Consider the following 21,459-nt stretch of genomic DNA (forward strand, 5'->3'; position numbering starts at 1 on the left):
TTGTAACCAAACATGATAGAGGTTCACTATGTTATTATTACTAGCAGGCTATATAGTATAGTATTCCGAATTGTAACCTTCAATAGACCTAGTCATCCGGACGCACGGGAATGACTGTTTCGTGATCAAGTCCGACCTCATCCCGGACAAAGTCAATAATTATCGTAAAACCGCTGGGGTGGCGTAAGGATAGTTGCGTGGTTGGGCCTTGAGCCACCTTTGTCTCACTAATTGTAGATAACTGAGAGATATCTATGACATCTTTGGGCAGTGTACTATCTATTGCATGGCGGATTGAGAGCTGGCCAGTGGTAACAAACTCGACATCAAGAAAGATTGCATCAATCTGTACCAAAAAGCCGTGTTTGATGTCTTTAATATTAAGTGAATATGGCAGGTCATCTTGGTTGAGCAAAAGACAAGACGCATTGCTAGTCCTGCTAGACAAGCTCTCGCATCGGTTTCTCGAAAAGCCGGTGCTCGCAGTCTTGGTATCAGAGTCCGACTTGAGGCTCAATACGGGGGATACTGAAGACATGGAAGGTTTCTGCGTGGCAACTGAAGTATTGCTCGCCGTCGAGCCACTGGTAAGAGGTAAGAATGCAATGCTCTCCGCTTGGTACTGCTTCGGAGGAGGAAGACTTCGTTGAAACCCTGTGGCTATAGCTGAAATTTCCTTGGTCATGGACTTTAATATGACTTGGAGCTGTTGAGCCTCTTTGGAAGCCGAATAATCCAAATCAGGCAGTGTCCATAGGTCATAAAGCCGACGGTGAGCATGTGAGATTCGGTATAACCCATGCTTCTGGATGAACATATCGCAGAGGTAGCATGCAGACTTGCTACATCCAATAAACCGCGGACTAGGATCATGAGGATGATTCGTGTAGTGAACAATCTGCTGCATCTCTGCGTGAACAAAGCACACTTTGGAGCCTACTGGCCTTCCTTTGAAAGCTTTCAATGTTTCAATCGCAATATCGCTGAACAGGGGCTTGTACTCTGGACGTCTACCGACTCTGACAAGATCTCGACACACAAAGAAGTATCGCGCAAGTTTGTCAATTTGACGTATTCCACCTCTGTCACGGAGTTGAGCGGAAATTTGTAGCCGCTGAAGGTGTTCCTCCAGCAATCCTGTCCCACCAACGCCAGCCAATTCAGCACAGCTTTTTATCACATTTTTCTGATATTCCTTTCTCAAACTCTGTGGGACAAATTTTTTGAAAGGTAAAAGGCAGGCTATCAGCTGGCGCGCCGGTTGCACCAAAGATTGAAAACCTGCTGATTGACTATTGATAACGGAAATCTCATCAACAAATACCTGAACCTGTGAGAGTAGAAACGGCCTCGGTTTGTAATAGCGGCTAGGCTGTGGCAGCCATGGCGGACGAATTCTGCTAAGAATTCGATCTTCGCGGGTGTCAACAACCATATCGAATATTTTGTCACGAAATTCACGCCGTCGCTTTCCTGTACAAATCAGCCACCCTGAATATGACATTTGCATGCAAGGAGCTACCTTCAGAAGCGTACTCGCTCACCAAAGCCATGGTTTTATTCAATTCCAGAACTGTTTTATCTGATGGCGTGTGGTTGCTCGCGAGGCAAATGACAAGCCCAGGTGCTTTCTCCTGGAGAGTCACAGCCGTCACATTTTTGGCTCCCTCTTCTGCCTGACCTAGGAAGGCAATATCATCGGCAAGTTGCATCTCATCCTCAGCTTTTAGCAAGTGTTTAGCCGATTGAGAAGGTGGGATTTCTATTCGATAAGAGTGTTCTTCGGATGGTTGATCCGTTAGTCTGCGTAGGTTTTGAACTGCTTGATGAAATTCCTTCGAGGGTATCATTTTGCTCGAGCAACCATGAGCATATGGCCTGGTAACAGATGTTAGAAGATTGCATCAGTGAGAGAAATGGGAATGGTCAGCGTAGTTTCGATGGAACACTTAGAAGCTAGCAACACACGCACACATCGGCTGAGTGCTCTCTGTGACGTGGCATACGAGTATGCGGATTCATGCATATTGGTAGCCTAGGCAAATGCCAACGCTCATGATAGGCTTGTTCGTGCAGGGTTCCTAACAAAGATACGTTCTTGGCTGTTAACTAAGGCATGAGCCTGTGGAAGCCTGACAAACAAGGTATAGAGGCTTATCTCAGCCGTCTTCTTCTGTTATTTCCATTCTCGTCCTCAGTATATCTTCGACCTCGATCACGGCCTCCGTAGCTCTAGTGAACCGTCGTTGGAAGTAGTACTGAAATTCAGGACTTGGGGGTCTTCTAGAATGATTGAGGAAGACATTAGGTCTCTCGCAGTCTACTGATGATTGGTGGTACGACGTTGGAATATTGGCTTCCATACTTCCAACATCTTTTTAACGGCAGCAGCCTTGGCAAAGCGTCCTAGATCACAGCTCAAGTCTAATAGCCTGTGTCATAAGGGCAGTCAGCTGATGATGTTATTAAAAATGTGCTCGGTGCTAGCAATTAAATATCCACTATATCTACTAACTTTTACCAAAAAGCATCTCGCCAGGTGTTAGGATCGCACCCCAATTCCCATATCATACATTCCACATAGACCTCATCAATCCAACCGAAGCCTGCATACCAATAATAAAACGGTATGCTCAATTATAGCTTCAACTGTAACAAGTTGCCAACCATCTCTCGGGCCGTGATGCGCGTGGTAGCCCATAACGTCGGGAAGTCCAGGGTGCTGGAGAAAGTATCGGCGTAACCGAAGAAGAGCATGGGGGGAATCCAGCCACGGGCGTACTCGAGCGCGAAGCAAGACTCATCCATCTTGTACTGCTTGACCTCGCCGCGGACTAGGTGGTGCACGCTGCCGGCCGGGTAGACCTCCGGCTTGAACTCTCCGGGGGAGTAGGCGAGCTGGGTGCCCTGGAGGATGTGGAAGTAGTCGTCGGCGGTGTGGCGGCCGGTGTGGCCTTCGGTTCCGATAGCGGTGCCTGCGAAGATTTAATGCGATTAGAAGGGAACGCGGTAGACTTGATCGCGGGCGCGAAACTTACCGAAGATGATTAAGTACTCTGTGATACTAGCATGAATCACGTACATAGCGCCCATGGCGCCGCCGGCGTTGTTGAAAACCCACTCCTCCTGGGTGCTTAGGTAGTTGGGGCCGACTTTTTGCTCCAGCTCAGCGACGATAAAGTTGACGACAGAGCGGGTGTCTTCGCCGTGGGCGCTGATAGCGCGCTGAGATACATCGTGTAGGTGCACCGGGTCGAAGATATAGAATTGCTCGAGGCGCGCATCAAGAAATCGGTAGACGGCGGAGAATAGGGCCAGGAAGATAGCCAGGTAGCTGAGGCTCTTCAGGGAGAAGCAGCGACAGCGGCAGCCGGAGCTGGAAGACTTTGAGGATTTAGAAGGCATCTTGGGAATTGGGGAAGGGACCTGGAGTCTTCGAAAAAAGAGGCATGCGAGCACTTAAATTTAATTCCACCCCCTAGCGAAATCCCCGGAGTTCCACTTAGTGGGGCATATAAGCAAAACAATTGAAAATAGTCAAAACGCCCTCGCTTTTGTTTGATTCATTACTACTGTATATAAGTCAATTCCTTGCTCAATTATGTCTCATGCTTAAGTCAATACATGCACCTATATGCTGGTGATATTGCAATCGTATGGTTTGTAGTGTTTGAATGTGTTTGTATATGTTTGTATGTGTTTGCACTGTTTGTTTTACATCAACAGGCCATGCCGGATGCCCACAATCCGAATTATCGTCTCTTCTATTGGCCAAGCGTCCTCGATATCTCCTTTCCCCGACGATGTTCCGTACGTTTGCACCTGTCAGGTCGTACAGTCCAATCATCTCCAATGACAGCTCACCTCGGATCGCCGTGATCCGTAATATGCGGGAACTACCGCAGTCCGCGGAACCCGATGCCAAGATATATCAAACTATGTAGTACTCCCCGAAGTCCAGGTCCTGTTACCACTCCGTGCTTGCCAAATCATATTCGAGCTTTTGTTTGTTGTAAAATTTGTACAGTTGACAAGGACGTAGATCATGCCGACATCGTTAAGGTAATCAGAGTGGTTGTCGTCCACTTACAGATTTAGCCTTCACTCCTGAGAACGGATTAGACAGATTTTTAAACATTGAACTTGGTATGCTTGCATATGACGGACTGTCGATGCTGGGACACATTGCTAGTATGGGTGTTTTTATCGGTATAAAGAGATGGGAGATGGGTATCCCGAGGTTTGACCTAGATCCGGACGATATATATTCTGCACAAAAGTGTACATACCTAATCTCGAGTAGAGTCCACCGTATACCGATGAAGGTATTGAGTCCAAGCTGTCAAGCTAGTAGTTTAAATTGTCTATATAATATCAGAGAAGTTGCTTGGTGCTGGCACAGATATAAACAGACCCCGAGGGACGTCAAGACTGTGCCTTGTGAGAGTCTAGAAGTCTCGCTGGCGCTGGTCCACAGCCTTGGATGGTACCGCAACGGATTATCAACCTCCTAAACCCGTTCTTTGAGTGGGAAATTAATCAAAGGTTACCTTTATCTAAGCTAATTATCTAAAGTTCACTTGGAATGATATCCAAATTGACGAGGACCCGCGTTATGCTGACGCGCCGACCCTTGCCTATATGACCATGGAATGGGCTGAAAGGAAAAGGCGCAAGCAATGTGCTGATAAACAGCTATGAGTTTCGGGCTTCCAGACTTGCTCATGACGGTAGCCACAATTGCCTCTCGTCTGAGTCCTCGTCCCAATCGGCCCATTTTCAATTTCTGCCATGGTTCCTTCTTCTCTTGGTGCTGTAATGGAACATTCTACTTAATTGCTCGAGCCAATCCCGGAACCTTTCCCCAATCCTAGCCAGTATAAAGACGGCCAATTTCCGAAGATGCAGCGGGCTACTAGACAGAACATAGCTTATAGTGCCTGGCTGTGAGCGTGTACGAATGTGTAACACCCATACTTGAGCTACGTGGCTTACCATGAAACCATCTCCTGTCGAATGATGGCAAAAACCATTCTCATTTGGTTTCTGCATGACTTGAATTCAACGGTCAAAATGTCGATCATCGCCCATTGGAAAACGGTCGGCATTCCGCAATCTCTGACTAGGAGCAAGTCCTCAGCCAAGACTTTTGGAGTTACTATCCTCCATTTTCTGAAGAGTCTTAGCTTGTGTTGATTGCGGGGTGCATGAAGAACAAGTGACGATGTGGCTGATTCGTAAGTACGTACAGCATATGTATCCTTCAAGTCTCTAGATTTGACCATCACATATCACACGCAAATCAATCACTGGCCTGGGTCCTGCACAATAAAGAAAGTCACACCACGGAAAAACTTCGCAATGCAAACCGACAGTTTATTATTCAGGGGAATCTCGAATAAAGCGGATACCTTTCTAGCAACGCCTCCGATTTGACCGCGTTCTAGAAGGAGTAATCCTCCGCCCGCTCTGCGACGGCCTCACGTTTGGTGCCAACGACCGGAGAGCTTTCCGAATCCGCAGATGAGCAGATAATGTCCTGCATAATAAACCTCGAGTCGTGGAAAAATTTGTCCACGATGCACATTATGGCTGCAGCAGTCTATTCCTTCAATCCCGGCTGGCCGTGGCCCCGAGCAAGCTTTTGATATTATCCGGCTGCTGTGGAGTCCCGGCCATGAGCTCGACGGAGATAATAACTCGTACCAATATGAAATGTGAGACAGGAGTCCTCCGCACTCTACACGGAACATGAACCCACCGCCGGTGCAGGTCATTCCCTAAACGGACGACTTCCGAGAGAAGATGGCATGTATAAAACAAACCGACAACCCCAGTTCCATCCCGTGAGACTCCAATTTCATACCAAGACACTCCCATCTATCCTCGATACCAACACCCGATCCTAAAGCCACTATGAAGTCCTTCATCGCACCCGTGTCGCTCCTCTGCCTGGGACTGTCGACCATGGGCAACGCCGCCAGGGCCCCAGTCAAGGCCATCGCACGTCGCGCAGACTTCTGCGATCAGTGGGGCACAACCACAACGGACACCTACATCCTCTACAACAACCTCTGGAACGAAGCCCAAGACCCCTCCGGCACACAGTGCACAGGGCTAGACTCGAGCAGCGGCAATAAGATCGCGTGGCACACGTCGTGGTCGTGGGCCGGTGCCACGAACCAGGTCAAGAGCTACGCCAGTGCCTCGCTGCAGTTCACTCCTAAGACGCTGAGTGCTATTAGTAGCATCGAGTCCGTTTGGGACTGGAGGTAAGCCTGGTTACATGGTTACATGGTTACTTTAGATCTAACCATCTACGGAATAGCTACTCGACCACCGATATCGTCGCCGATGTCGCTTACGACATGTTCCTCAGTTCCACTGCTGATGGCAGCGAGGAGTACGAGATCATGGTGTGGCTTGCGGCTCTGGGTGGTGCGGGCCCGATCTCGAGCACTGGCAAGGCCATCGCGACGGTTACTATCAACGGTGTTGAATGGGATGTGTGGGTTGGTCCTAATGGCCAGATGACTGTTTACAGCTTCGTCGCCAAGTCTACCGTTACGAGCTTCTCCGGTGACCTGTTGAAGTTCTTTACGTACCTTGTCAACGACCAGGGTCTGAGCGACAGCAAGTACTTGATTGACGTGCAGGCTGGCACTGAGCCTTTCACTGGTACTGCTAAGTTGACTGTTTCTTCTTATTCGGTCGCTGTTGTTTAATTGTCAAGTGATTCCATGGTTTTAGCAAAGGGCATGACTGGGACTTGGGAAGATAGTTGGGAAATGGAATCAATCAGAATTCACCAAGTATCGATAATCCCACTGCCAATCATAGAGCCATAATTGTCATAATGCCAAATACACACATTAGTATCAGCCTGCGACTCGTACTCCGCATATGCACGGTCGCATTCTTCGCGTTGCATCTCACCCATACGATTTCTAACCGCCAACCAACACTGAAACAAACCCTCCAATCCCGAAACCGCCCCATTCCAACACCGGGCCCAAAGCCCTGAGAATCCCAACGGCGCCATAAAATGATGGAGCCTGGTCCAGATATGCGGATCACCTTGGGATCACCTGCGGGATCGTGGGATCACCCGTGGGACCAAACGTTGGAAACCTGCATAGAGCACTCTCAACCAACCATCCAAATCACCAACAGCGAGACGCCCGATGAAATGAGGCGCAGTATCACTTCCAACATCCCAAATTCGGGACAGGCGGAACGGCGGGTGACGGCCCGCGCATGGGGACGTCTGGGGTAGTAGAAAGCAGGAGAGTAGCGCGTATAGAAACAATCTAAGAATAACAACGAAAGAAACCACAAAATTAGAGCTAAACGTCATAGCGCTTCCATGATGTTGGGATTGTAAGCGCTGGGCGGGAAGTCGGGAGTGGAAAGAGGATGGGCGCTTATGTAGATGCATATGCAGTGTGCTGCCTTTTTTTTAGAGTAGCCCACACGCTAAAAGAGCTATGCACGGAACATTGCATGCATCCCACGGCTTTACTGCATGGTCGGGGAGAGGAAAAAGATAGCCGGGTGGTTGGGGAAGAGGTTGGAAATCGATAGATCCAAGAGGAAAAAAGAAAAAAGGGCCCGGAATGATGTGACCTGCCTCATGTGAGGTGGATGTCGGATAATTCCAACAGGTTGGGATCGTTTTATTTTCTTTTTCCCCTCCAGGAGTGGCATGTCTCCCCCTCGAACACGCTATATTCGCGCCGTTGGATTGGGATCCAGTCAAATGACAGGAGAGCCAAGTCTGTCAAAGGGACCATTTCACAGGGATTCTGGCGATCAGATCGGAAACTGACAGGTTGCGAGTGATTGGGCACTAACGCGAGTTCACGGCGCCAACCTGAAATCGCCACCTTGTTTTTTTTTTCAGCTGAAGTCTGTTCTTGGTGATGATTGACTAGATAATAGATCGTATTTTGGTATGGAATGGAATGACCCATACGGAGTAGATCTGAGACGGTCATGAGTTTCATAGGAATAATTGAAGGGCCCATATTCTAGATCCTAGATCAGCTGTATTGTTGGACGTTGCCCTGTCCCAATACGCCCTACGCCCCTTATTTTAGTTTCATGTAGAATGTAGAATACTATCACACCGAGTCCATCGTGTCCAGCCAGTCGATGCAATCCAACAGCCAAAAACCAACCGTCCAACCCTCTATTGGATGAATCTAGGGATAATAACGCACAGGTACAATAATAGTCTATCAACTGTACATCATCCGTTCTCTCTCGACAAATCAGCTCACTTTCCCTGTCAGACTCCGCGCGCCAAAAAAAAAAAGTAGCATCTTAGATCCAACTATGCAGGTTGGCTCTGTTCTATCCCTGTTGGCTATCTTCTCTCTTCTAACTGGATGGCCGTTCCTTGCAGGGAGAACCGTATCCCCTCTCTCCTCCCACTCTGGCGCATACCAGATACTATAACTAGAGAGGCATTCCACCCAGATTCTTCACGAGATTCATCATGCTCAACGTCGTCATCCTTTCCTTTGATACCTGCCTTTTATTTTGATCCTTCGCCTTTTCTATCCTGAAATTTCCCCCTCAGAAACATTATTTCCAATCTATTGCTTACTTGCAGTGAACTGTGGATTGTGTCTCTCTCGAATAAATTTCCGGTTTCACTTTGGAGAAGTTCTCAGTTAGGGCTATCGATAGGCGTTGACACGACAACCCCAACTATCCCATCCTTACTGCAACATTCTTTTTTTAAAGAAAGTACTTGATCTGAAAGTTATCCTGCCGGTCAGGAATTCATCTTTCTCTGTTCGCCATTGTGTGTCTTGGTCTTTGATCGGATTTCTTTGCTTCACTCTGTGTCGACTCCCTCTGATACCGTCAAACATACAAAGACCTTTGTCGTTTGCCCAAAGATTTCTGAATTGAATTGTCCCGAGACAATCTATTTGTGGCCTTGAACACCTTTTTGATCTCAGTTCCGCCTATTTAACTCCCATCCTCGATCTCTTCTCCGATATCCAACTTCTTGTCATATCCCTCTATCAATATGGACTCAGCATCACTCAACCGAGCTGCTCTCAATGAGTTTGTCACTGTCCGAGTGACTCGCGAAATGATCACACACCTGGCTCAACAGGCAGCCCAGGTCATTCGCTGCGAGGCGCATGTGACCAACACGGTCAACCAGAATGGCCAACCTACACCACCATCCACCCCTCCAATGGACCCCTCTGACCTGCCTGCTCTTCCCCCAATCGAGACTTTTATCGCGTCACTTGTTGCTCGGTCGCAGGTGCAGGTGCCCACTCTCATGAGCTGTCTCGTCTACCTCGGTCGTCTTCGATCACGTCTGCCACCAGTCGCAAAGGGCATGCGCTGCACTGTCCACCGCATCTTCCTCGCCTCGCTCATCCTGGCCGCCAAAAACCTAAACGACTCCAGCCCCAAGAACAAGCATTGGGCTCGTTACACCGCAGTGAAGGGATTCGAAGGTTTCGGCTTCTCTCTCCCTGAAGTCAACCTCATGGAACGCCAGCTCCTCTTCCTTCTGGACTGGGACCTGCGCATCACTGAGCAGGATCTCCTCACTTATTTCGAGCCCTTTCTCGTCCCCCACCGTCAGCGCCTGATCGCCCAAGAGCAAGAACGCATCGCCGATGAGGAATATCTCCACAAACAAGAGCAACACCGCGAGTGGTACAGCATCCCATTTTACAACCTGTTATCATAACAAATACTAACCCACCCCTAGGCGCCGTCTTCACTCATCAGCAGATCTGCTGGCCAGCCGACTCCGCCGTCAGAAGCTCGAGGCCCGGAGCGAGACTCGTCGCGGAAACGACAACTCTCTCCGCCGTCTCCCTAGCCACGTCTCCTGCCCAACCATGCACAACACACACTATGCCGCACAGAATGTTGCCGAACACGATCGCTACAACCCCTACCAACGCCAGCGTGCATCCCCCACCCGAACTACCCGCTCTGTCTCCCCACCATCCGTCGGCGACGTGCCAGCCCTCTCCCACGCCGAGACCTTCAACTCTCTCTGCTCGCGCTCGTCCAGCATCACCCCAAGCTCAAGGGGCACACCAGCTTCCATCAGCACGGTTTCCTCGAACGGTGCCGACGACCTCATGCTCGCGGACCCCAACCGCAGCCCATCATCCCTCTCACTGAACCACAGCTACGTGGACGTCGCCCACATCGAATCCACCAAGTCCTCGGAGCCTATCCGCCAGCCATCCAAGAAGCTGAAGACCAGCAACCACGCGCACAGCGGCGGCTTTGTGGCTCGCTTCCTCGCCTCCGCAACCGGCTCTTACATGGGCGGTCGTCGCTCTCACTAAATCGAGCCGGTTCTCGATCTCTCCTGCCTCTCTTTCTTTTTCCCCTTTTAGCAATCTGATCTTTACTTAATCACCGATGCTCCCACGCATCTCGCCATTTTCCTATCTCACTGACTTTTACGCTCTCACTCATACATGCCCATATCTCTTTTATTTCCTTTTCAAATTTCCATATTTCCGCTTTTGAAAAAGCTGTTCACCCCGTTGATACGCACATGTTGCCAATACCCCTCGCTCACACTTACTATTTGATGTTCATATATGTCATCTAACACTGTATGAGCCTGATTACGCGAAAGTTGTCATTCTGCTTTCTTTTCGTCTTTTCCTTTTCCTTTTCATCTCTCATCTATTCCACTCGTTACTGCATCTGCCCCGTGTCGGCATTTGTGTGTCTGTCATCTAGTCTTTCTTATGCTTGTGGTCTTCCGTCTCACTCGTTTTTCATTCTCTGGATGCTATCCAACAATCTCTACGCTTACAATTCTTTGCTCGCGCTCGACGTACCTTGTACTTACCTCCTACTTGGACAATGAAACTTAACTTGATTTTGGATCTCGCAGTATAATACTGTAATATACGTCTCACTACGGTCATAGTCATAAGTACGTATACCCCTAGACTTTTGGGTTGGGTTTGGGTCGAGACCTTTGAAGGCGGTGCTGAAGTCTATAGTACTAGTAACACTCCTTGCGTAGTTTTCTAGGATCCTATATTGCATATCCCTTCATACCCCCTCATCCCCCTTCCCCTTACGAATAATCATCCTTATCCTGAGCCTCAATCCTACCCTTAACTTCCTTATCTCTAGAGAAATCGCCCATCATCCACGCGGCCAACCAGGGGCAACACATGCCAAGGCTGTACGCGTACTCCGTACAAATTCGCACTATCGGAATTACTATACCCATATCTTAAGAAGTCTAGATAGAAAATTCAAGGTCTGGATTACAATCCACTCCTAGCAAACATATTTTTTAGTCATATAGTACACTGAATTACGTTGCGTTGGCGTTTGTGGTCACGGACCCTTTTAGCGGAAAAAGAAGGAAGTTGGTCGGATATTGAGGTGAATTGTGAGATATAGGGAATCTACTAGGGAATCTATGAGTTTTCGAAATTGGAGGAATTCGTTGGCAGTTGGTGCTAAGATTGCCTGGAGCTTTGTTTCCTTGTTTGTCAGGCACAGATGCTTAGGTAGCTTCCTCAATCCTTCTCTCTTTGCTCAGATCACAAAGCCATCTCCATATCTCTCGTTAACATTCTCCTTTGCAACCCCGGTCTTTCAAACAGTCAACCTATGAAGAGGAAAATGAGTGAGATATCTGAGGAAGATGTTGAGTCCTTCGCAACAGCGTAAGTAGGCTTTACTTGGGAGTGGCTTCCACGCTGTCTAACACTTCATTAACTAGGATGCTTCCACTCTATCATGGTCCTGTTGTTAAAATCCGAATCCAATCTATTGGTTGTGAATACACAATTTCCAAAGGACTCCTCTGCGCGGAGTCGCCAGTTTTCACAGCCATGTTCGAAGGTCATTTTCGAGAGGCCCAAGAGCAGACAGTGGACCTAGAAGAAATGGAAGGCGTTGTCTCTAAGCAAAGTCTGGAAGCCCTCCTCCAATGGCTATACCTCCGTTTTGTCAAGTTTGATATCAAAGACACCAAGAAGCGTATTTCGGCCGCTATAGAGCTCGCCAGACTCGCGGACAAATACCAGATTACCAGGATAGAATCCCAAACGGCCCGATACATCAAGAAGGCTATTGCCAATCCACATCCCGATGCCAAGGAATACTACCGAAATTTCGACACAAGCGACAAGAACACCCGTTGGCTGGGAGAAGAAGACATTATTTCGGGAATTCTCCTACGCAATGGCCATCCCGTACGCCGTACTTTAGCCGCAGCCTCCGTTTGCTGGTATCTCCAAGGCAAACGGCACACATTTACCGACCTAGCTCAACAATATCCCCAATTTGGAGCTGATCTCCTCCATGAAGTGAAGCTAGTCCTGGATTCTCTGTACACAAACAGTGCTACTTTCAACGACCCTATTAGCGGGGAAATACGGTATCTGAATCAGGCCATGAAGCGTTGAGAGAATGTGGGTCTAGCGAATCTACTATACCTCTACGGGTCTCGTTAAGAGCCCCGGATGAGTTACACAGGGGTATATATCGCTATTGCTAATCGACATCAGATGAGTCTAGGTAGAAATGTTGCAAGAGCGCGGATTGCTTTTTCTTGCTTAGGCAGCTTGACAGGTCCCTTTCTTTGTAGTTTTAAGGGCCTCTGTTTCTTTATTTCCATGAAGCCATCAACATTAGTCAGTTGTATAGATGATCAATCTACCATCCACTGAATTGATTGAGCCTCAGAACAGATGATGGGAAACCTCCGGACCAAGTATCGAACATTTTGCAACCAAGCAGCCGGGAATACACTATTTCAAAGCAGGACGGTCTCTTCGAGAGGCTCCGATGGGTCCTCGGGAAGGGAGTCTAGAAGATAGAAGATGAAATCAAAGGTCTTGTCAATAAGCAATAACCATACCAGTCGTTCTATTGGGCTAACGGCATAGTAAATGGCCAGCAAGTCAAATAGCAAGAAATTTCAAAATCCAGGCAATGCTAGCTGTTTCGTTACTCGTGATCGTCTCAATGCAAATCGCCGCCGTGGCAGCTCTATAGAGCCGGGCTTTCCCAGTACTCGCGCTTGATCCTCATAATGGCAGAGTGCTTGTGCGGGAAGCTGACCTCGCCTTCTTTGTAGAAGCCTGCTTCTTGGAGGTAATTAATGAGTCTGGAAGAGGTCAGCATATATCTTCCTTTCCTTGGTAATAAACGTCCGCAACTCACTTGAGGTTATCAATCCGGGGCTCCAACACCACAGATTCAGTCCGCATATCTGACAGGAAGCAGTGGTGTACCAACGCACTCAACCAGACCGCAACCCGGTGCGCACCCCGGAACTCCTGTTCCCCAACGAGCAGATGAATACCCCGATCATAATTATCCACGTGGTCCACAAGTCGTCCTAGCCGATCTTCCTTGACCCAGTAGATCTCAAAATATCCAAACGGCTTCCCATCCCAACACCCGATGACAGGGAAGCTGTGGCGGCTAGTCAGACTCGCCAGCAAGAACTTCTCCTGCACGGACTTATCCCCACCTTCACCCCACATCGCCTCCACCCGCGGGACATTCATCCACCGGTGCATCGTGTCCAGATCCGAGGAAATATTCTTGGTGAGATGGTGCGTGATGCTCGTCACAGTCGTGCTAACAGGCGTCCCAGGCCGACTAGCACTACCCCCGGGATTCATCGGCACAAACGCCACGCGGAATGAGAGATACTGGCTCAGGCTGGGGACGTAGCGCACGTAGAAGACCTCGCCCTGGTGCGGCGGTTTCGGGCGCACGGGGTGTCGCACGCCGTTCGTGGAGGTGAACTGCATCGGCGGCGGCGGGTAGTATGTTGGTAGATGGCTGCCGGACGTAAACGGTCCTACCGAGGTGAATGGGCCCATATTCGCCGTGTGGAAGATTGCCTCCATGGGCGCGAGCACTAGCGGCGCTGCGGGGGGCGGACCCTCGGACGACGCGGGAGACGAATTCCGTGACCGGTAGGGAGGTGTTGATGGACGGCCTCCGCGGGGCGTCAGTGTGAAGAGGAATAGGCGTGGGTCGAGCTGCCAGAAGCTGCGCCGGCTGACGAACATCGTTGACCAGCTGCTTGAGTCGCGGGATTCCATGGGCTGGAGGCCGACGGAGGAGTCTTCGGTCGCTATTAGGCCCATGCGCTCGAGCTTCTGGAGGAGGTTTCGGCCTTTGAAGATTCCTTCGCGCTTGATGTTGACCCGCCATACGCCTTTTGGTCGTCCGTCGCGCGGGGTCATGCTCGATGCGACGGTCTCCACGTGCAGGTCTGGTTCGGGCTCGTGGAAGTACCACCATAGAGTTGCCCAGAGCATCATGGCAATCTGGCGCGTGGGTGAGGTCACGGGCTTGAACTCGCTTGATGGTGGGTTGACTATATAGGAAATGTAGAGGGAATCGCGGGCCAAGGTGGGGGTAGTGAAACGGGAAAAATTATCGTCACCGTCGCGGGGTTTCTCTGAGTCTGGTTCATCTCCTTGCTCATCTGTCTTGCTCGCCTTCTCGGTGTTGATCATAATCGTCCAACCTGGGGGGAAGGTGGAGTTCTGTGCGTTGAAATCGGCGGATTTGAAGGTGACTCCCCCGAAAACGGGCGATACATTAAAGGAGAGGCCATTGGGCAAGTAGCAGGTGGTGTTGCGCATGGCGAGGATGTCTGGGGGGTGTATTTTGGGGAGTTATAAGGCTTCTTATAGTAGAGCAGACTTTTTTTTTATCGCTGCTTGGCCCCTCACTGCGCGGGGAAGGGAAGACTCGTGCGCCAACAGCAGCTAAAGCAGCTAGAGCAGCTAGGGCAAGATATCCAATACCAATAGCTGGATTGGTAATGCGCAGCGGGAGATTGCTCAGAGAAACGTTTGAAACGAGAGGGAAGATTGTCCGAGAGCCCTGGAGGTTACATACCCGATGACGCAGACCATCAGCCCACTAACATTGGAGGTTATGTGCAAGCTTTTTACTTTGATATTCAGGTTCTATGATAGAGATGATATTGTTCCTTGTTCTCATTTCCAGCTTCCAAATGCTATTTGATAGTCATACCATGTGTATTCTGACATGTATTTCAGTTCAAGTTTCTCTTAATTTAAAGATATTGTGGCACCTTCGGGAGATCTGTTGATCTTCGAAATTTCCCTGGAACAACAGACGCCCAGAGAAAAAAGACCGGCCAATAGAAAGCAATGTAAAATAAGCAAAAAAAGGTATCGAATCAAAAGTCGTTAAAAGTGCAAAGGGCAAAGTGCAAAGCCAAGTCGCCAAAGTCATTTAGAAATCCTCCACGGTGGTCCCCAACTTCCGCTCCCGCGCCAAGCGCACCAAATCTCCGCCAGTCACGAGATCCATCAGTCCAAGTCCAACCGATTTGTAGATGACATTCCCCCGTTGTGCCCACTCACGCAGGCTCTGTTCCTCATCCACGGTCGCCGCTTCGCGAGCGGCATTACGAACCATCAGTAGCTCGCCTAACTCGACAACTTGTTTCGGTTTAATTCCGGCTTGAATAATCTCGCCCGCCTCTTTCATGGCAGCGTCTAGACTATCCACTAGAATCACACCACTGCGGTGGATATGCTTGTGCCAGTGTCTATGTGGACCCTGCACAGTGACCTCGTCTCGGAGGATATCTGGGTGGATCTCGGCCATGTGTGCCTTGTATGATCCAATCGCACAAATCAACCGGCCCTTTTGACGGCCTTCGCTCGAGGTGAGGTACTCCGCTGGGAAAAGTGGCACCGGAGAGGGTGTACAGCAGAAGATCACGTCGGCCTTGCGCACGTGATCCTTCAAGATGCGACTATACTCGCCGAAATCAGTACTGACCGCGGAAAACTTGACGTCCCCGCGCCATTCGCTGTTTTCAGGCCCATAGATATCCTGCAGAAGTTTGGCTGCGCGGTCGAAAGAACGGTTTACAATGTATACCCGGCGGATGTCGTCACCGCGGAGAACCAATGACAAGCGGATGTGCCAGTAAGCCTGGGTGCCCGCTCCGAATACAAGAAGAGTGCGGACCTTCTTGCGCCTGTTGAACATCATCAGCGAAGCCAAGGCCGTGCGGAATGCCGTCAGCTCATGGGCGTTGATCAATGCGAATGGCAGGCTTTCGTCGTCTAGGAGTGTCACACTGCCGCGCGGCGATGTGTCACGAGTTCCTGCGCCCGGCCAAGCGCCAAGAGTTCTAGAAATATTGGAAGTGACATTTTGCTGATTGACACAACCAGTGAGGAGTGTGGGACTATCCGTGCTTGATCCTGCCACACTGCTGTCATTGTTGGTGGTGTCCTCCTTGTCTTCTTGGGAGCCCAAAGATAAATCACTCAAATCAGAGGATATGGAAGCCACCGAGTTCCGGAAAGAGCCTCGTCTGCGCGAGGAAATCTGGTCCTTCTCCTGTGCATCCACGGTCTCCTGTTCATTAGCGCAGCCAGCAGCGCCCCCGTCCTGCAGGGAAATCATCTTGATGCCAATGGTCTTGCCCGTGCTGGCGGGCATGAAGAGGGTGGTGCAACCATTCTGACGAGTAATGGCAGTTCGATGGGGTTGGTAAGCTGCCGAGCAACCTTCCTCCTGAGATCCACTGGAGTATTCTCGTAGAGCCTCGCCGAGATTGCGCTGCAATTCAAGGATCTCGTCGCGAGAGAGCGCGTGCAGCAGCTCGCGGAGCTGAGTTTGGGAGAGGACGGTGAGAGTCATGTAGGCGGTTCGTACTGGAAACACAAAAAAACAGAGAGGTGTAAACGAGTAGTGGAGGAAAGGGGAGAGAAAGTCTGAGACCTGCGAAGAAGTTCCAGTTAGCCAAGACAGTCCAAGTCCAAACCGCGCCTCTGCCAAGATAAGAGTGAAATAACTTACAGCCTCTTATTGCACACACAAGTTATCGGACGACGAATTCTAATGGAGTAAGAGACAAGGTACGGGAGTACTTTCCACCAAAATAACTCGGCCGGAAAGAGCAAGTCGACTTCTCCGAGGATGACGACAGTTGCAACTTGTGAGGTGGGGGAATAGCGGGGCCGATCAGCAAACTCGATAAAAAAAGACAACAGTGTTGTTCATTCGACAATTAAGTCCAGGCTTAGATCTTGACAGCCATAGAGGGTCTTAGGCAAAAAAGGAGTGAGTGTAAAGATTGAAGATTGGAGAGATAGCGGGAATCCCTGCTGCATTGGGGAACACGAAGCCAAGCCCAATGCGGTAATCTGTTATACGCCACTTGTAGTTAGTTAGTTAAGGCGGAGTTAGCGCCTGAGGCAAGGATCAGATATTATTTGTGAATAATGGAATGAATGGACTTGTGCTCATTGTAGGTCTCGAAGATAACTCATGCAAGAAATTGGGCTTGATATTTGACCCTCCGTCCAGCAATGGGTGATATCCTAAGTAATCTTGCATAGACATGGGGAAAGAAGCACGGGGAATCATTCGAGGGCAATTGGCGTATCATCTCAAATAGAGCTTCAAAAGATAATCCTCTAAGCATATTCTTCTGCCATTTTAAATAATTAAAAACAAATCTCGGCATCGGCTGCCGCCAACGTCGGACACCTCACCCGAGATCGCATATGAGGCAAATAGATAGCCAAACCCCTCAACTCAATCAACTCTCCGTCTCTCTCGGTATTCAGAACATCATGGCATCAGGACAGACTCTTGGATTCATCGGATGCGGTAAGTAAACATAACATTCATAGTAAAACTACCACTAACAACCCCCAAGGTAACATGGGAGGCGCCGTGCTTAAAGGCCTCCTAAACAGCGTATTCTCAGCCACAAGCACTGACCCAACACCAAATCCAATAACTCGCTTTATCGCCTGCACAAAAACAGCCAGTTCTGCATCCCGTCTCGAAAAAACAATTGCCCCCCAGCACCAACAACTAATCAAAATCGTCTCTGACCAAACCGTCCAAACAATGCAAGAAGCCGACGTAATCATCCTCGGCTGCAAGCCCTTCATGGCCGAAGCCGTTCTAAGCGAAGAAGGCGTCCGTGACGCCCTCGCTGGGAAACTCGTCATCAGCATGCTCGCAGGCCAATCATGCGAAACCCTAACCCGACTCATCAACCCAGATCCCGGCGCCGCAGATCAACCGCACCTCATGAAAGCTATCCCGAACATGGGCGCGCAGTTCGGCCAGTCGATGACGATCATCGAAACGCCGGCGCCGTCAATCCCGCCAGCCATGGTTCTGATTACGGAGTGGATTTTCAAGCATGTCGGTGCGGTTAAGTACCTAGGAGCTGAGCAGATCGGGTTGGCGACTGTGCTTGTTGGCGCGACGATGGCGACGTTGACGCTGCCGATTGAGGGGTTGCTGGATGGGTGTGTTGCGGAGGGGTTTAAGCGGGCGGATGCGATGGAGTTGGTTTTGCAGGGGATCAGGGGATTGTCTGCTGTGTTGGAGTCTGGACAGCATCCAGCGGTTGTCAGGGAGAGTATTTCTTCGCCGAGGGGGTGTACTATTCAGACACTTTTGAGTCTTGAGAAGGCCGGGACGAGGTCGGATTTTGCTGAGGCGATTGTTAGAGGGAATACACACTTGAAGGAGAAGATGTAGATATAGATCTAGATACGAGCTATGCAGGATATTAGATTCTGAAATAGACCTATCCAGCCAGTGTATGTAGGTGTGACAGTTCTCTATAGATAAACGATGGATTGAACCGAATGCACTCGAACGCCTAAACTAAATTTGACACATTCATCCCCAGATATCATTGTCATCCTTAACCAAATCATCTTCGTTCAACACTTGCAGTCCATTCCCACGCTCTTCCCGCTTCCGCTGTCGCTTTGTCACTGTGCGCCCAGGGGTAAAAGGTGTCACGGGAGTAAATGGCATGTACGGACTGTACGGCGTAGCCATGCCCGTGAGAGGACCGGCCCGATTCTTCATCGGTCGTTCCAGGATAGTGGTCTTGGTGGCCGGGGCACTTTGCGGCGGGTATGCCTCCCGGAAAGGCAGGTTGGACGGGACAGAAGAAGAAGGGGAGGGGGTAGACAGAGTGAGAGGCGCAGGTGGGCGGGCACGCCCAGGAGCGGGCCTGATTGACTCACTCTCATGCTGCTGCGGCACCATTGGAGGAGGACCGGGGTTGTAAATCCGCGGGGAAAGAGGCGGATTTTCGAACACATAGGCTTGAGGCGTGGCCACTGCTGGCGAGGCTAGTGGAGAAGAGATGGGCATTTTGCGGATAGCCAGACGCGGCGAGCGCACTTTGCTCGGGTCTGGATTGGCGCGGGAGCCTGAGTTGAAGAGCTTGGATAAGCGGGAGCTGTTGAATCCTTTGGTGGGGGACTTCAATGGAGCTAATGGCGCCAATGAGTTCTCTGAGCCGTGGGAGCCGCGATCAGTGAATGGATTTGTGAGTTGACTGTCCGGTGATTGTGCGTGGAAGTCTTGTTCGCGGACCGACAGATCAATTCCGGAAGCCTTCTGGGCGTCATGTTCCATAACTGCCGCATAGAGCATCTCCATATCATGCTGGGCTCGTTGACGGTCATTCGCGACGATGGACTCGTCGATGGTCACCATGCTGCCGTTCATAGATGGTTGGGACGGCCTGGTACTTCTGTTCAAGGACCCCCAGGACCTGAATCCACTTGATTTTGGACTAGGGAGATTGTGTGACATTGGAGAAATCGGGCTGGGATCCATGCTGACAGGAGGTCTGACAGGCTTCAGAATTTCCATATGCAGTGTATAGTTGGACGACTGAACTGTCCGACGCAGGCGACGTCCAACGAAGATAAGTAGCGCTAGGAGGACAGCGACGAAGATCACATAGGCGCCCGCAATGCTCCCAATTTGAATAGCTAGTAATGGCTTGTCCACTGTTGGGGGCGCAGCGGGTTTTGATTCACGTTGGACCTTCTGGGCCTGAACCGAGGCACTATGTACAATCAAGACAGTAAAAAGGATAGGCAAAAAGAAGACAACCGGGGTAGTCATTTCCGCCAGGATGATAAAGAGATCGGGGGAGAGGAGAAGTAATAATTTCAAAAGTCGTAGTCACTGATCGACATTTCAAACGTCGAATCTCACACGAGCGGGTGATACATGTTGCAGAGGAGGGGCGACAGAGGGAGGGGCTACGTATAAGAAGCAAGCATAGGATGTGATGAAGTGAAGAGAAAGTCAGTACACAGGTCAAAGCATTCTAGTTTAGCCTTGTCGTTGGTCAGAAATACGCGCCCTCATGCACGATCATCACATCGCGGCGACCACTCACAGGGGAGAGAACCCTAACTGCCGCAAAAGTCCATTTGACCTATTTTAGAACATTTTCATAAGATATGAGATACATGAGAGTATGGATACTCAAGAACACTTCATTGGTCTGAAATCAAGCATATTATCATTCAAATATATACCCAAGTGCCGTAGTGCAATTATCTGTAATGACGAGTATCTCTGAATGACATTATGCTACAGTATAATTCAATTTTTATCGAGCATTCCTATCGAGATCAGACGAATCACCATAGAATAGATGCAAACCCTCGAGGTTGACAAGAATATCCATCTCCTTCACTAAGGAACACACCAAAGCACCTTCCCTTTTTGCTGCTTTCAGGATTACCTGCCCAGTCAACTGAGAAAGATGCCCAACTCATCCTCATCATCCATCAATTTCTTTCTATACAAGAATCATTACTACTTTGTACCAGAATCATTAAATCACCCCATTATCTCACATCAATTTGTCCAAGGCACGAATGGGCAACAAAGTATCCGCAGTCCATGGCGTGAAGTCAGACCATTTCTACGACCAAGGCAACGCCGTCAACGAGATCTGGGTCGGGGACGTGGAAGTCATCTCGCGTTTACCCTTCGGCGATTCCGATCTTGAGCAAGCCGGCTGGCCCCCGGGAGACTTCCCAAAGATCCCGTGGCATCATTTCATCATCCCCATGCATAAGCGAGACGAAGCCAGCAACATGACTACCGAAATTCCCTTGTGGGCTAGGAATGAGGCTTGTTGCCAGGTTTGGAATCCAAAGAATGGGTACCTGGGCATGTACATGAGCATCTCTCCATGTGCGGCATATTTTATCGGGGTTGCGTTCCTTCTCCTCGCTTTCGGGACGTACTTTCATTTTCTCACCTGCGTCAGCGCAGCTATCTTCGACTGGCGAGATCTACGGGAAGCATCACGTCTTTGCGCGGATCCGCCCGCGATCAGGCGTATGGCTAACCATAAACTTTTGTCCAGCCTCGCCAAAGCATTCATTGTTGCTGCTCTCTCTATTCTCTGCTTGGTGCTGGGCTTGCCTGCTGCCGCTGCTGGCATGAGGACAATGGATGCTGCCACATTCATTTTGATAAATGGGCTTGGGGTTGGTATTGTTGCTACCATCGGCGTCGTCGGAATCCCTTTGAGCTTTCTGTGGTTGACGAGAAAGCCACGCCGTGTGGAGACCTTTTCGTAGCAGAGCGGAAGATTCCAAT

At 49.8% G+C, this 21,459-nt stretch overlaps 11 protein-coding genes across 11 annotated transcripts; 6 read left to right on the forward strand and 5 right to left on the reverse strand.

Annotated features, from left to right (window-relative positions):
- Nucleotides 1-88: 88 nt before the first annotated feature.
- On the reverse strand, nucleotides 89-1,976 carry N7518_008737 (nucleic acid/nucleotide deaminase domain-containing protein; the record flags this gene model as incomplete). Its single annotated transcript, XM_057189664.1, has 3 exons — nucleotides 89-1,473; nucleotides 1,523-1,723; nucleotides 1,973-1,976. The coding sequence occupies 3 exons, from the start codon at nucleotides 1,974-1,976 to the stop codon at nucleotides 89-91; spliced, it is 1,590 nt and encodes a 529-aa protein (XP_057041367.1).
- A 661-nt stretch (nucleotides 1,977-2,637) lies between these two features.
- On the reverse strand, nucleotides 2,638-3,405 carry erg2 (C-8 sterol isomerase ERG2; the record flags this gene model as incomplete). Its single annotated transcript, XM_057189665.1, has 2 exons — nucleotides 2,638-2,975; nucleotides 3,039-3,405. 2 exons carry the CDS (start codon nucleotides 3,403-3,405, stop codon nucleotides 2,638-2,640), a joined length of 705 nt encoding a protein of 234 aa, XP_057041368.1.
- A 2,511-nt stretch (nucleotides 3,406-5,916) lies between these two features.
- xgeA (putative endoglucanase) lies at nucleotides 5,917-6,725 on the forward strand (the record flags this gene model as incomplete). The annotated part of the gene is made up of 2 exons (XM_057189666.1): nucleotides 5,917-6,272; nucleotides 6,329-6,725. 2 exons carry the CDS (start codon nucleotides 5,917-5,919, stop codon nucleotides 6,723-6,725), a joined length of 753 nt encoding a protein of 250 aa, XP_057041369.1.
- Nucleotides 6,726-7,048: 323 nt separating this feature from the next.
- On the forward strand, nucleotides 7,049-7,276 carry N7518_008740 (uncharacterized protein; the record flags this gene model as incomplete). The annotated part of the gene is made up of 1 exon (XM_057189667.1): nucleotides 7,049-7,276. One exon carries the CDS (start codon nucleotides 7,049-7,051, stop codon nucleotides 7,274-7,276), a length of 228 nt encoding a protein of 75 aa, XP_057041370.1.
- A 1,767-nt stretch (nucleotides 7,277-9,043) lies between these two features.
- Nucleotides 9,044-10,343, forward strand: N7518_008741 (cyclin family protein; the record flags this gene model as incomplete). Its single annotated transcript, XM_057189668.1, has 2 exons — nucleotides 9,044-9,693; nucleotides 9,749-10,343. The coding sequence occupies 2 exons, from the start codon at nucleotides 9,044-9,046 to the stop codon at nucleotides 10,341-10,343; spliced, it is 1,245 nt and encodes a 414-aa protein (XP_057041371.1).
- Nucleotides 10,344-11,655: 1,312 nt separating this feature from the next.
- On the forward strand, nucleotides 11,656-12,443 carry N7518_008742 (BTB/POZ domain-containing protein; the record flags this gene model as incomplete). The annotated part of the gene is made up of 2 exons (XM_057189669.1): nucleotides 11,656-11,699; nucleotides 11,756-12,443. 2 exons carry the CDS (start codon nucleotides 11,656-11,658, stop codon nucleotides 12,441-12,443), a joined length of 732 nt encoding a protein of 243 aa, XP_057041372.1.
- Nucleotides 12,444-13,029: 586 nt separating this feature from the next.
- On the reverse strand, nucleotides 13,030-14,648 carry N7518_008743 (uncharacterized protein; the record flags this gene model as incomplete). Its single annotated transcript, XM_057189670.1, has 2 exons — nucleotides 13,030-13,147; nucleotides 13,204-14,648. The coding sequence occupies 2 exons, from the start codon at nucleotides 14,646-14,648 to the stop codon at nucleotides 13,030-13,032; spliced, it is 1,563 nt and encodes a 520-aa protein (XP_057041373.1).
- Nucleotides 14,649-15,270: 622 nt separating this feature from the next.
- N7518_008744 (putative proline utilization protein PrnX-like) lies at nucleotides 15,271-16,698 on the reverse strand (the record flags this gene model as incomplete). The annotated part of the gene is made up of 1 exon (XM_057189671.1): nucleotides 15,271-16,698. One exon carries the CDS (start codon nucleotides 16,696-16,698, stop codon nucleotides 15,271-15,273), a length of 1,428 nt encoding a protein of 475 aa, XP_057041374.1.
- Nucleotides 16,699-17,636: 938 nt separating this feature from the next.
- Nucleotides 17,637-18,564, forward strand: N7518_008745 (pyrroline-5-carboxylate reductase; the record flags this gene model as incomplete). Its single annotated transcript, XM_057189672.1, has 2 exons — nucleotides 17,637-17,673; nucleotides 17,723-18,564. 2 exons carry the CDS (start codon nucleotides 17,637-17,639, stop codon nucleotides 18,562-18,564), a joined length of 879 nt encoding a protein of 292 aa, XP_057041375.1.
- A 144-nt stretch (nucleotides 18,565-18,708) lies between these two features.
- On the reverse strand, nucleotides 18,709-19,959 carry N7518_008746 (uncharacterized protein; the record flags this gene model as incomplete). Its single annotated transcript, XM_057189673.1, has 1 exon — nucleotides 18,709-19,959. The coding sequence occupies one exon, from the start codon at nucleotides 19,957-19,959 to the stop codon at nucleotides 18,709-18,711; it is 1,251 nt and encodes a 416-aa protein (XP_057041376.1).
- Nucleotides 19,960-20,726: 767 nt separating this feature from the next.
- On the forward strand, nucleotides 20,727-21,440 carry N7518_008747 (uncharacterized protein; the record flags this gene model as incomplete). Its single annotated transcript, XM_057189674.1, has 1 exon — nucleotides 20,727-21,440. The coding sequence occupies one exon, from the start codon at nucleotides 20,727-20,729 to the stop codon at nucleotides 21,438-21,440; it is 714 nt and encodes a 237-aa protein (XP_057041377.1).
- Between the last annotated feature and the right edge of the window lie 19 nt (nucleotides 21,441-21,459).

This window comes from Penicillium psychrosexuale (genome assembly GCF_028828465.1).
Source record: "Penicillium psychrosexuale strain IBT 29551 chromosome Unknown utg000004l, whole genome shotgun sequence".
Classification (NCBI taxonomy): Eukaryota; Fungi; Ascomycota; class Eurotiomycetes; order Eurotiales; family Aspergillaceae; genus Penicillium; species Penicillium psychrosexuale.